The 12,135-nt window shown below is 47.1% G+C and overlaps 1 protein-coding gene across 2 annotated transcripts in view; it reads right to left on the bottom strand.

The window, feature by feature from the left end:
- The window catches only part of GCK (glucokinase), a 46,959-nt gene that overhangs the window by 10,101 nt on the left and 24,723 nt on the right, over window positions 1–12,135 (bottom strand). Inside the window, exon 1 of one of the 2 annotated variants that reach the window (XM_008057241.1) lies at window positions 3,713–3,928. The exons of the other annotated variant lie outside the window; for it this stretch is intronic. Within the exon in view, the coding sequence (XP_008055432.1) occupies window positions 3,713–3,760 (48 nt within the window). The 5' untranslated portion in view covers window positions 3,761–3,928. Of the gene's footprint in view, window positions 1–3,712; window positions 3,929–12,135 lie in introns of those variants that run through there. 2 annotated transcript variants of the gene reach the window in all.

Below are 12,135 nucleotides of genomic sequence, written 5' to 3'. Positions count from 1 at the left end.
ATTTTTTGATTTATTGTAGAGATGAGGTCTCACCAAGTTGCCCAGGTGGGTCTCGAACCCGCGGGCTCAGGTAATCCACTCACCTCAGCCTCCCAAAGGCGTGGGATTACGGCTGAGCCACCAAGCCCGGCTCTTTGCCCATAGTCTTACACATAAACTCAGAGGATGGAGATGTTCTGAAGTGCCAGCCGGGAGGCAACACAGTCACTTGCCCCTTCTTCCTCGGTTGTTAGAACCCAGATTTCGTTGGGTGGAGTGGAGCACATGAAGCCATGATTGGGCTAGGGCAAGCCCAGCAATTCTATCCCTTTTGTTAGCGATTGGTCTACAGGTGTGCATGTGACCCAGTTCTGACTAAAGACAGGTGAGGGGAAGCCTTATGTTAGCAGGTGAGGAAGCTTCAGCACCCTCCTAACTTTGTAAACACAGCTGACTGGCACTGTGACAGCCATCTTGCAACTACGAGGAGACAAGGCTATAGGGAAAAAGCCGTTAGCATACTGTGAGTGACAGAGAAGACAGATTGATGCCAGATCCACTCACCTCTGTGTGCTGGTTATGGGAGCAAAAAACTAACTGTTTAAGCCACAGGGAGTCAGGTGTCTGGTTTCCTGCAGTCCTGAGCATGCTTAATGGATACAGATCCTTAGTTGAAAACCACTTCTCTTAACGAAGCCCCTCACATCACATTTAAATCCAGAGAAGATCAGAAAAGGATGGGGCTGATAAAGTCTGTGACAAAAGACACAGAATCCAACGCCCATGTTGACTGAGCAGGCACTATTCTGCAGCTCTGGGCATGGGTTGGAGGATGCACCCCTCCTGTCTCTTGTCTGTCCCTGTAGACCACACCTCTGGAGACGTCTTCAGCACTCTGTGGAACAATCCAGGCTGTCCTCAAAGACCTATGGCTATAACTTTACCACGGGGCCTTCTGTGGCTTTTCCATCAAAGGAGGTAGAGCCTGTGAGGCACATCTGGGCATAAGTGAAGAGGTAAGATGGGATCTTAGGTAGAACCTGATCCCATTTCTGTAAATAAAGTTGTATCTGGCCTGTGAATCTGATTCGTCCTGTATAATAGTCTCAAAAGCTTAAATTGGCTGCCAACATTCAAAATCTATTTAAGATAGAGACAAAAATAGAGATTTTACACAAAAATCTGGATTTCTGTAAAAGTAAGCCTGCATTTTCCCTGAGGCTGCAGGGAGACCGTGTGTGGGTTGGGAGAGCCTACTGCCCTGCAATGGTGGAGCTGACCAGGGTTGCCTGGGCTCAGGGCCCTCATACGGTGCCCCATCCTAGCTAGGTCTCCCTGCTGCAGGGTCCCCCTGCTGCCCATACCACAAGGGCTGTGGGGACCCCTCACACATCCTCTTCCCAGTGGGCACAGGTTGGAGAATGGGTCCTGCAAGGTTCTGAGGCTGCAGTCTGCACAGGCAACACTGGGGGTTTACCTCTCGTGTAGGGAGTGTCCTCTTGAGGTGAGCCTCATCCTCTGCGGCATAAGCCCCTTCTTCAGGGTGCATCGGGGCCTGCAGTTGCCTGCCGTCTTGGCACTTGGTCAGCATAGAAGACCAGAGGAGGAAACTCCAACCCAGTTTGGTCTCATAACCCTGGGGGTCACACCCAGGGGAGGTAGGTCTGCCTCACAGGCCCCCGAGTCATGCCAACGAGCAGGCCCTGAGGCCAACAAATGCTTCCTGTGTGCCAGGCCCCCTCCAGGCACCCTTCTACAATCATTCCTGCAGCCACCCCAGGACACACAGGTACTTTTATTATCTCTATTTCACACAAGTAAGGACAGTGAACACAGAGGCCCTTCCCAAGCCCACAGAGCCAGGGGGCGCAGAACTGGGATTTGAACCCAGGTACCAGCTTCAAGCCTTCTCCTCCACCCAGCTAGGTTGACTCCTGCCCAGTTTAGGGCCTGGTCCCCAGCCCTTCCTGGGGCCCAGACCCTAGCTACCAGTATCCCTCTGACAAACCTCAAGCCTTGTGCTGGATGTCTGTGCAAGTTTACAGGACTTTCCTGAGCAAAGAAATGTGGGTGTTGCCTGGGGAGTCCTGAGAAGCCATCTTCCCCCCTCCAGGTTCAGCCTTGGGAGAACAGAGCCTGTCCCAACCCCTAGCAGCCTCGGGGATGTGAACTCAAATTGACTTGCAAGGTTAATTTCTTTCACTGATCTTGTCCAACAGGTCACAGAACACATAATCAGGCCCACGGTAACAACCAAAAGCAGGGCTTTTCCCACCTGAGGACTCCCTCACACTTCCTGCAGGGCATCTGACCCACATCTCTTCAGGGGATGCCCACTGTGTGCCAGGCACTGTGTGGGGCACAGGAGCAGAGTTGAGAGTAAGACACGGGGAGTGACAGGAAAGAATCTTATCAAGCTGGGGGCAGGTTGGGAGGGGAGGAAGAAAGCAGGAGTGAGTTTGGGCAGCTGCTGCTCCATGTGTAAGAGGCGGGGAGGTGAAAAGGGAGTGAGGCTGAGCCGTGGGCAATGAGGGGTGGGAGCAGTGAGAAGCCTAGAGGCATCTGGCTGCAGAGCGGGGGCAACTTGGGACAGGGTGTTTGTACCAACAATCTGGTTGCAGGGACAGTAGGCACAGAGTTGGTGGGAGGGGGTGTCTAGTTTTAGTCTGAAGGGAGGGCAGCAGAACATTAGCTGACAGATTGGGGGGCGGGTGAGAAAAGAGCCTGGGAAGGAGAGGGTCCACTTGTCGAGGTGGGGTAGATAGGTCGGGGGGGGAGGTGTGAACTTGGTCTAGGCATGTTAACACATCTGCCAGACAAAGGATGTATCCCAGGTAGCAGTTGGCTACGTGAGGCCAGGGTTCAGAGAAAGGTCTGACTGGAGATGTGAATGTGGAAACCATCAATCCTTAAGGCCACAGGCCTAGACATGGTCAATGGGGTGAAGAGACACCAAAGTGGAAGGGACAGAGCTGGTTGGTCGGGGCTGCTGAGGGCAGGATGCCGGTCCTTTTATGCAGTGAGTGGTGCTTTGAGATCCCACCCCCAGAACGTGGTAAAAAAAAAAAGGCAGGACTACCTTCTAGTGCCATGAAAGATGGCCTGAGAAGTCTTCCATTTCAGCACTGGGAGAGGTCAGCCTGGATGGAGCTGGGGGCCCCAGAGAAGGACCAGGATAGCCTCTGGGCAAACGCTGCAGGCCTAAGGGCTCCAGAGCCCATCCCAGTTCCATATGTCCAGCTGCCACCTGGCCCCTTCTGTCCCCAGGCTATCGGGGTGGTGCTCTCGGCACACAGTAGTGAGTAACCCTGGGTCAGCTGCCCACATTCTCCTGAGGAAGAGAATCCCCGACCCACCAACCCCTGGGACTGCTGTGCAGAGCTCCTGAGAGCCTGATTGCACTGGGCAGCCAGAATCTCTTTCATAAAACCCTCATTCTGGGCATCTGGTGCCAGTGTCCTGGGTCACTGTCAGTCCCAGAGCAAGTTCCCTAGAACTCCTCGGGAGGCTGACTGGACAGCCACAGTGAGAGGGGATGGTGGGAAGAGGGGTTAGTGGCAGGCACAGGTGCCTTAGCCAGGACCCCTGAGGCCCTTGAGTCACCGTCCAAGGGACCTAGTGCCCACTCGTCCCCCCTGCCCCCAACCTTGGTTTTGGTAATCTGCAAAACCAAGGGTGCTTCCCTGAGGGCCACTCTCCCAATGCAAGGTCCCTAGCTTGGGGTGGCCCTTACTGGAGTCAAGGCTATCTGAGTCCGGCTCCTTGTGGCAGCCATTGCCATCTCTCCCAGGGGCCAGGAGGTAGGTGTTGTGGGAGGTAGAGATGCTCCTGCCTGCTGAGGCCAAGAGCGTGGCTACAGCCTTGACGTGTGAGACCCACCTGTGGCAGGTGGGGGCACCTGGCCAGGGAGTTGCTTGAGGCAGGCAGCCCAAGGCTTCTGCACAGGAAGAGCTTAGCAGGAGGCTGCTGAAATACTCTGCCCACTGCCATGGGGTCAGAGGCAGGGCAGAAAGGACAGAGAAGGCCTGCATGGGGTCAGGGTTGACAGAGCCATGGGGACAGAGCCATGGGGACAGACTGCATGCCCTACGACCACAGGGTTGGGATTGCTGCCCAAAAGGAGGGGAGAGAGTGAGGTGCCATCTTTAATTCCTTGACTTGTGCAGGTAGGAAGTCACTAGGCTGCCTTGGGGTGCAAGAGCACTTGTTGAAATGCCTGCAGACAGGGAAGGGGTACTGATAAGGCCTGCCCTGTCCCTATGAGGGTTGAGACTCTCTCGTGGAGGTGATGGAGATCCCCCAGAGGATTTTCATCTGTGGAGACATCTGATTTGCCTGGCATACAATCCAGGGGCCAGGCCCAAGCCCTCTAGCCAATTGGGTGAAGGGCCCACCTGGCTGGGGGATTGGCTTGGAGATGTGCACATAGTCCCATGGGGCCAATGACAGCCAGGCCAGTAGAAGAGCCAAGGGCCGGTGCTGGTCTCCAAGGCCACCCCCAATGCATCCTCTCCCCCCAAAAAACACGTTTTAGTCGGATCCTTCAACTGTAAATCATTGACCTGTCTCAAAATGCCTTGAATCAAAAATAAGCAAAAACTAGGGGAGCCATTCTTACGTTTTATGTCTGCAAGGTTCAGGCCTAAAAGATCCAATTTGGGAGCATCCATGGGGGTGCAGACCATGTCTCCCAGGCTCTGACCCCAGCCCTTCCTTGGGCTCACCTGAGAGTGACCCCCCTCACCCCAACATTATCTACATGTGCTGGCACCTGCCAAACCCTGCTAAAATTGGTAGGAGCTGGCAGGTAGGTCAGGGTATGGAGGTTGCCTTGCTGGAATGCCAGAATGTCCTCACCTCTGAGAAAGCCCTTGACACGGTTGATCCCTTTCCCAAAATAGAGCAAAGATGACCTCACCAGATCCCATGGGACAGGTCACTGACCTGTTCAGCCCTTAACTCTGAGCCACTGTTTGCTACTGGGGGCATGACTCATACCTGGGTTGGAGTGGGAGTGAGTACCTTCTTCTGAACCAACTTGACCAAGAAGCAGCATACGCTTCTTCTGGACAAAGCACACAGTACAGGTGAGGAAAATCTCAATCCTCCAGTCTGTTCTCTCGGAGGTGGCAGTGGAGGGTGGGGACAAAGGGAGGAGCTAAGGAAAACGGGCCCCCTTTCCAGTTTGGCTGGCTTGTCAGTGAGGGCCTTCTCTAGCTTATATTTTGAGCAACAAGCATCCCCTAGAGTTCTCTCTTGGAGCCCACCACCTGACATTCATTGGCACCTATGAGGGCAGAAAGGGGTCCGACACCTCTACTTCCCCACACTAGTTAATCCTCCAGGACCAGATTCTTATGCCTCATGCCAGCCCTCCCGTGTTCTGTCTCAATGCCTCCTCTTTAGGGGAAAGGATGACACCAATGGGTCTGCCTGCAATAGAGGTGAGGGTCAGTGTAGCAGGGAAGAGTTCTGGGACTGGGCAAGCCTGTCCAGAACCTGTCCAGAGAAGAGCAGCCAGAAAAAAGAAGACCTCAGATGATGGCTCGTGAAGGATACCAGGACAAATTTAGTCTCAAGAGCTGTCCTGAAGAGGCTATATAAACATTATTTCTGCAGCAATAGGCTAGGATGTCTCAGTAGATAATGAACTCCTGATTTAATGGGGAGAAAAAGAGAAAAGCACAGTCAGCAGAGACCCTGATCTATGTTCCTGTGATATCCGTGTCCCTTGGTTGCTCAAGGATCTGATCAACAGGTGTGAGTTGGTTTTCTTTTTCATTTATCACAAGAAAATAATATGACAAGAACAGTGATGGATGTTCAAAATTATTTATTCTAGTATCAAAAAGTGGGACATATCCATATATCCAACAGCAGGAGATTGGTTAGATAAATCATACTACATTTATATGCAGTCATTAAAAATGGTAAGATTGATCTGGTTCTAATGGCATGGAAATATATTCATGACATACTGTTTAAAGGGACTGCACCCTCCAAAATGGTCTCCAAAGAGTCGTGTTTCTGGTATTCATGCCACAGTATAGTTGCCTCCAATGCTAAATAGCTCTAGCCTGTGTAACTAATAGGATAATGCAAACATGATGTGGTGTGACTTTGGAGGCTAAGCCATAAAATATATGGTAGCTTCTGCCTTGCTCTTGCCTGCATTGTCCCTCTCTGGGGAAGTCAACTGCCATGCCATGAGGAATCCAAGACATCTGGGAAAGTCCATCAAGAAGTAAGGCCTCCTGCCAATAGGCAGCTCCAACTTGCCAGCCATGTGAGTGGACCACATTGGAAGCAGATCCACCAGCCCCAGTCAAGCCTTAAGATACTGCAATCCAGCCAACACCTTGACTGTAACCTCAAGAGAGACACCAAACCAGACAACCCACCTAAGTTGCTTCTGAATGCCTGACCTACAGAAACTGTGAGACAATAAGGTTTTGTTGTTTCAAGCCGCTAAGTTTTTTTAAAGCATTTCATAAAACAAAATTTTATTATTATAGGACAAATTAGTTTAGAAGTCATTTTCTATCTTTCATCATATGTTCCAGATAGAGGACAGTGTGATGTAACATTCTTGTCACCATAGTACACTTAAAGGTCAAGCTACTAAGTTTTTATGATACAGATAATATACATATGGGAGGAAACACAGCACAATGGCAACAATGATTATCTTGATGGTGGAAATATGAATGATTTTTATATAGCTCTCTTTTTGGTTATCTGTATTTCCTATATTTTCCAGCAATAAGTGTGTATAAAAGGAGTAATACTTGGAAATCAAGTTAAAATAAGAATGATTGGGCCTTATCTGCTATTTTGTACAGAAACTCAAAGGCCCAGACTCCAAAGTATAGAGGATCACAGGTCAATGGGCCTAATTGCTAGACCCCTTGGTCCCCTGGAAAGAAAAGTGGCAGCCAGGAAGCTAGGGAACCCAGAGTGCCAGCCTTCCCCCCACTGGCCTGTTCCCTGACTACCCTCAGCACCAGCTGGGCATCAAGTGTGGGCACACTGATGTTAGCACGGTGTTGCAAGTAATGCTTATAACAGGGTAGGTGTGAGACTGGCTGTGCTCTTGTGCTAAGGGTCAGGGCCAAAGGCCTAGTGAGTGGCAGGGTATTAAGCAGTGAGTGTAGCCTATGGTCAGGATATCAGGGAGAGAGGCAAGGGGGAGATGAACTGAGAGGCAACAGAGTATGCCAGGATTAAATGACAACAACTAGGGTGCAGAGTGCAGGGTGCAGAGTGACTTCCACATGCCAGGTGCTGCGAGAGACCCTTTACATGGATTGCAATTGGCTTGTGAACTGGAGGATGTCATTTTATATGTGGGGAAACTTAGGGCAATGGTGTTAAGGAACTTATTAGGATGCAATAGCTATAAGGGACTTGGCTAGTATTCACTACCAGGTCAGTTTGACTCCAGGATTGTTAAGAGTTTAGACTTCTTGACTAGATGGAAAGTGTTTCAGGGTTAAGCACATGCTGGGGTCAGGAAATATCCTTTGGGGCTATATCCGTGCTGGAGATGTTCAGAGGCTTCAACTGAAGCTGGCAGAAGTGGACACAGTGGTCTGTTCTTCCCCAGTGTTTGCTTCTGAAAGCAGATGGGGCAGCAGGCCTGGGCCTAGGTGTCAGGGGTGAAGTTTAAGGCCAGCACTGTTGGGGGAGAAAGGCAGAGTATGGATAAGGGATCAGGGAGTAGACCTGTGCATTGCCTGGGGAGGGGGCAAAGGGTTGGGAGAATCATCCAAGACGCTGCGTGGAGAGGCAGGATAACACAGGAGTGTGAGGTTCCCAGCCTGAGTCTGAAGACTGATTTTGCCACTCACCACTCACTGGCTCTAGGGCCTTGGGCAAATCCCTTATTGTTTCTAGGCCTCAATTTCCCGATCAGTAAAGGTGAGGTAATAATTCTCCTACAATACAAGGACATACAGAGGATTTAGTGGGGGTAATATAGATAAGGCTCCCATATACAGAAACATGTGAACTAACTCAGGAAGAAATAGAAAGTTGGATTAGACTAATAACAAGTAATTAGGAAACTGAATTAGTAATTTAAAACCTACCAACAAGCCAGGCTCGGTGGCTCAGCCTGTAATCCCGCGCCTTTGGGAGGCTGAGGTGAGTGGATTGCCTGAGCCCGCGGGTTCGAGACCCACCTGGGCAACTTGGCGAGACCTCATCTCTACCATAAATAAAAAATGAGCCGGGCGTGGTAGCGCACGTCTGTAGTTCCAGCTACTTGGAAGGCTGGGTGGAAGGATAGCCGGAACCCAGCAGGTTGAGGCTGCGGTGGCCGGGAGTGGCCACTGCACTGTAGTCTGGGCAACAGAGTGAGACTCCAACTCAAAAAAAAATTAATTAAATAAATAAAACCTACCAACAAAGAAAATCTCAGGACCAGATGTCTGCACAGGTGAATTCTACCAATAATTTAAAAAAGAATTAACACCAATCCTCTCAAGTTCTTCCTAACAACTAAAGCGGAAAAAAACTTCCTGACTCATTCTGTAAGTACAGCATTTTCTTGATACTGAAGCTTGACAAAGACACTACAAGTGGTTCAACCTGTAATCCCGCACTTTGGGAGGCTGAGGTGAGTGAATTGCCTGAGCCTGTGGGTTCGAGACCTGCCTGGGCAACTTGGCGAAACCTCATCTTTACAATAAATCAAAAAAATTAGCCAGGAGTGGTAGCGCACGCCTGTACTTCCAGCTACTTGGAAGGCTGAGGCGGAAGGATCGCTGGAGCCCAGCAGGTCGAGGCTGCGGTGGCTGGGAGTGGCCACTGCATTCCAATTGGGCGACTGAGTGAGACTACAACTCCAAAAAAACAAAACTACAGATCGATATTCGTTATGAATACAGATGTGAAACTCCTCAACAGAACGCCAGCAAATAAAATTCTTCAGTGCATTAAAGAGATTCAGCATCATAACCAAGTGAGATTTATCCCAAGAATGCAAGGGTGGTTCAATATATAAAAATCAATCAATGTAATATACCACATTAATTAAATAAAGAAAAGAAACTACATGATCTTCTCGATTGATAAAGAAAAGCATCTGACAATCCAACACCCTGTCATGATCAAAATAAGAAGGGAATTTCTTCAATAAGATAAAGGTCTTATATGAAAATCCCACAGCTAACATTATACTCAACGGTAAACATAAGGCTTTCCCCCTAAGATCAGGAACAAGACAAGATTATCTACTTTTACATATTTTTCTATTCAAGTACTAAAATTTCTAACCAGAGCAATTAAGAAAGAAAAATAAGCAAAAGATATCCAAATCGAAAAGTGCTATGTTCGTGTCCCCTCAAAATTTACATGTTAAATCCCAATTCCCAATGTGATGGTGTTAGGAGGTGGGGCCTTTAGAAGGTGATTAGGTCATGAGGATGGAACCTTCATGAATGGGATTAGGGACCCCAGAGAGCTACCTTGCCCTTTCCACCACGTGAGAACACAGTGAGAAGATGCCATCTATGAACCATAAAACAGGCCTTCACCAGACAGTGAATCAGTTGGCACCTTGATCTTGGACTCTTCAGTCTCCAGACTGTGAGAAATAAATTTCTATTGTTTATAAGCTACCCAGTTTATGGCATTTTGTTACAGTAGTCCAAATGGACTAAGACAGAAATAAAACCATCTCTATTTCAGATGACATGATCTTATATGTAGATAACCATAAATAATCCACAAAAATATTTTAGCTAATAAGTTACTTCAGCAAAGTTTCAGGACACAAAAATCAATACAAAAAAAATCAGTCGTATTTTTATACACCAGCAAAAGATAACCCAAAAAGGAAATTAGGAAAACCATTCCATTTACAATAGTATAAAATGAATAAAATACTTAGGAGTAAGTTTACCCAAAGAGGAGAAAGACTTTTGCACTAAAAACTACAGAACATTAATAAATCATATTAAAGAAGACCTAAATAAATCAATCAATGTAATACATTACATTAAATAAAGGAAATGGAAAGACATCCTTTGTTCATGTATTGGAATACTTAATATTGTGGAGATGACAATACCACCCAAAATGACATCCAGATTCAAGACAATATCTATCAAAACACCAATAGTGTTTTATTTTTTGCAGAGGTGGAAAAACTCATCTTAAAATTCATACGGAATTTCAAAGGATCCTGAATAGCCAAAACAGTCAGGGGGAAAAAAGAACAAAGTTGGAGGATTCATGTTTTCCAATTTCAAACTTACTACAAAGTTGTAGTAATCAAAAGAGTATGATACAGGAATCATCTCAGACACATAGATAGATCAATGTAATAGAACAGGGGGCCCAGAAATAAACTCTGTCATATATAATCATTTGCTTTTCAACAAGGGTGCCAAGACCATTCAATGGGGGAAAGAACAATCTATTTGGCAAACGGTGCTGGGAAAATTGGACATCCACAAGAAAATGTGCTTGGACCCTTTCCATATAGCATATACAACAGTTAACTAAAAGTAGATCAAAGACCTACATTTAAGAGCTAAAACTATAAAACTTTTAGAAGAAAACATAGGGGCAATTATTCATAACCTTGGATTTGACAGTGACTTGTTCAATATAACAACAAAAGTATAGGCAACAAAAGAAAAAGTAGATGAATTGGACTTCATCAACATTTAAAACTTGTGATTAAAAGGACACTGTCAAGAGAGTGAATAGACAACCTATAGAATGGGAGAAAATATTTGTAATTTTTTTTTTTTAGTTGGAGTCTCACTCTGTTGCCCAGACTGGAGTACAGTGGCCGCTCCCGGCCATCGCAGCCTCGACCTGCTGGGCTCCGGCGATCCTTCCGCCTCAGCCTTCCAAGTAGCCGGAATTACAGGCATGCGCTACCACGCCTGGCTGATTTCCTGATTTATTGTAGAGATGAGGTCTCGCTGCCCAGGCAGGTCTCGAACCCACGGGCTCAGGCAATCCACTCACCTCAGCCTCCCAAAGGCGTGGGATTACAGGCTGAGCCACCGAGCCCGGCTGTAAATCTTATATCTGATAAGGGTTTAATATTTAAAAAAACCTCTTACAACCCAACAATAAAAAAACCAAACAACCCAAAATAAAAGTGGGAAAAATATTTGAATAGATGTATCTCCAAAGAAGATATACAAAAGGACAACAAACACATGAAAAAATACCCAGCACCATTAGTCATTAGAGAAATGCAAATCAAAACCACAATGAGATACCACTTCATATCTATGAGGATGGCTATCTAAAAAATAAAACAAAGCAAGACAAATAACCCAGAAAATAACACATGTTGACAAAGATGCAGAACAATAGGAACACACACATTGCTGGTGGGAGTGCAAATGGTTCAGCTGCTGTGGAAAACAGTTTGGCAGTTTATCAAAAAGTTAAATATAGAATTATCAATAGCTCAGAAACTGCACTCCTAGGGATATTCCCTTAAAGAGCTGAAAACAGGGACTCCAACAGATAGATGCATGAAAATGTGTCTGATTCTGTCAGTGTAGTGACATTATTCATCATAAGTTGGAAAAAGTTGGAAACTTCTATTAACAGATGAATGAATAAACAAAATGTGGTATGTACATACAATTTAATGTTATTCAGCCATGAAAAGGAATAAAGTTCTGACACATGCCACAAGATGGCTGAGCCTTGAAAACATTATGGTAAGTGAGATAAGCCTTATATAAGAGGGCGAATATTGTACAGTTTCACTTATATGATATAAAATATAAAATAGGCAAGTTCATAGAGACAGAAAATAGAATAGTGGTGCTATGACTTGAATGTGTCCCCTAAAGTTCATGTGCTGGAAACTTAATTCCCAATGCAAGTGTTGAGAAGTGGGACCTTTAAGGGGTGATTAGGTCACGAAGGCAGTGCCTTCATGAATGGATTGATCTGATTGTCCTGAGAGTGAGTTAGTCACTGCTGGAGTGACTTCTTGGTAAAGGAGAAGTTTGACCCCCATTCTCTTCTCTTGTCTCCCTCCCCTGCCCTTCCCTCCCTTCCCTTCCTCTTCTCTCCTCTCCTCTCCCCTCCCCTCCCTTCCTCTCCCTCCTCTCCTCTCCCTCCTCTTCCCTCCTCTCCTCTTCTTCCCTCCCCTCCCCTCTCCTCCCTGCT

Source organism: Carlito syrichta, unplaced genomic scaffold (genome assembly GCF_000164805.1).
Source record: "Carlito syrichta isolate Samal-C Ts95f unplaced genomic scaffold, Tarsius_syrichta-2.0.1 Scaffold302911, whole genome shotgun sequence".
Lineage (NCBI taxonomy): Eukaryota > Metazoa > Chordata > Mammalia > Primates > Tarsiidae > Carlito > Carlito syrichta.
The sequence above is the reverse complement of the archived record's forward strand: the minus strand, read 5'-3'. Positions and strand labels throughout refer to the sequence as shown.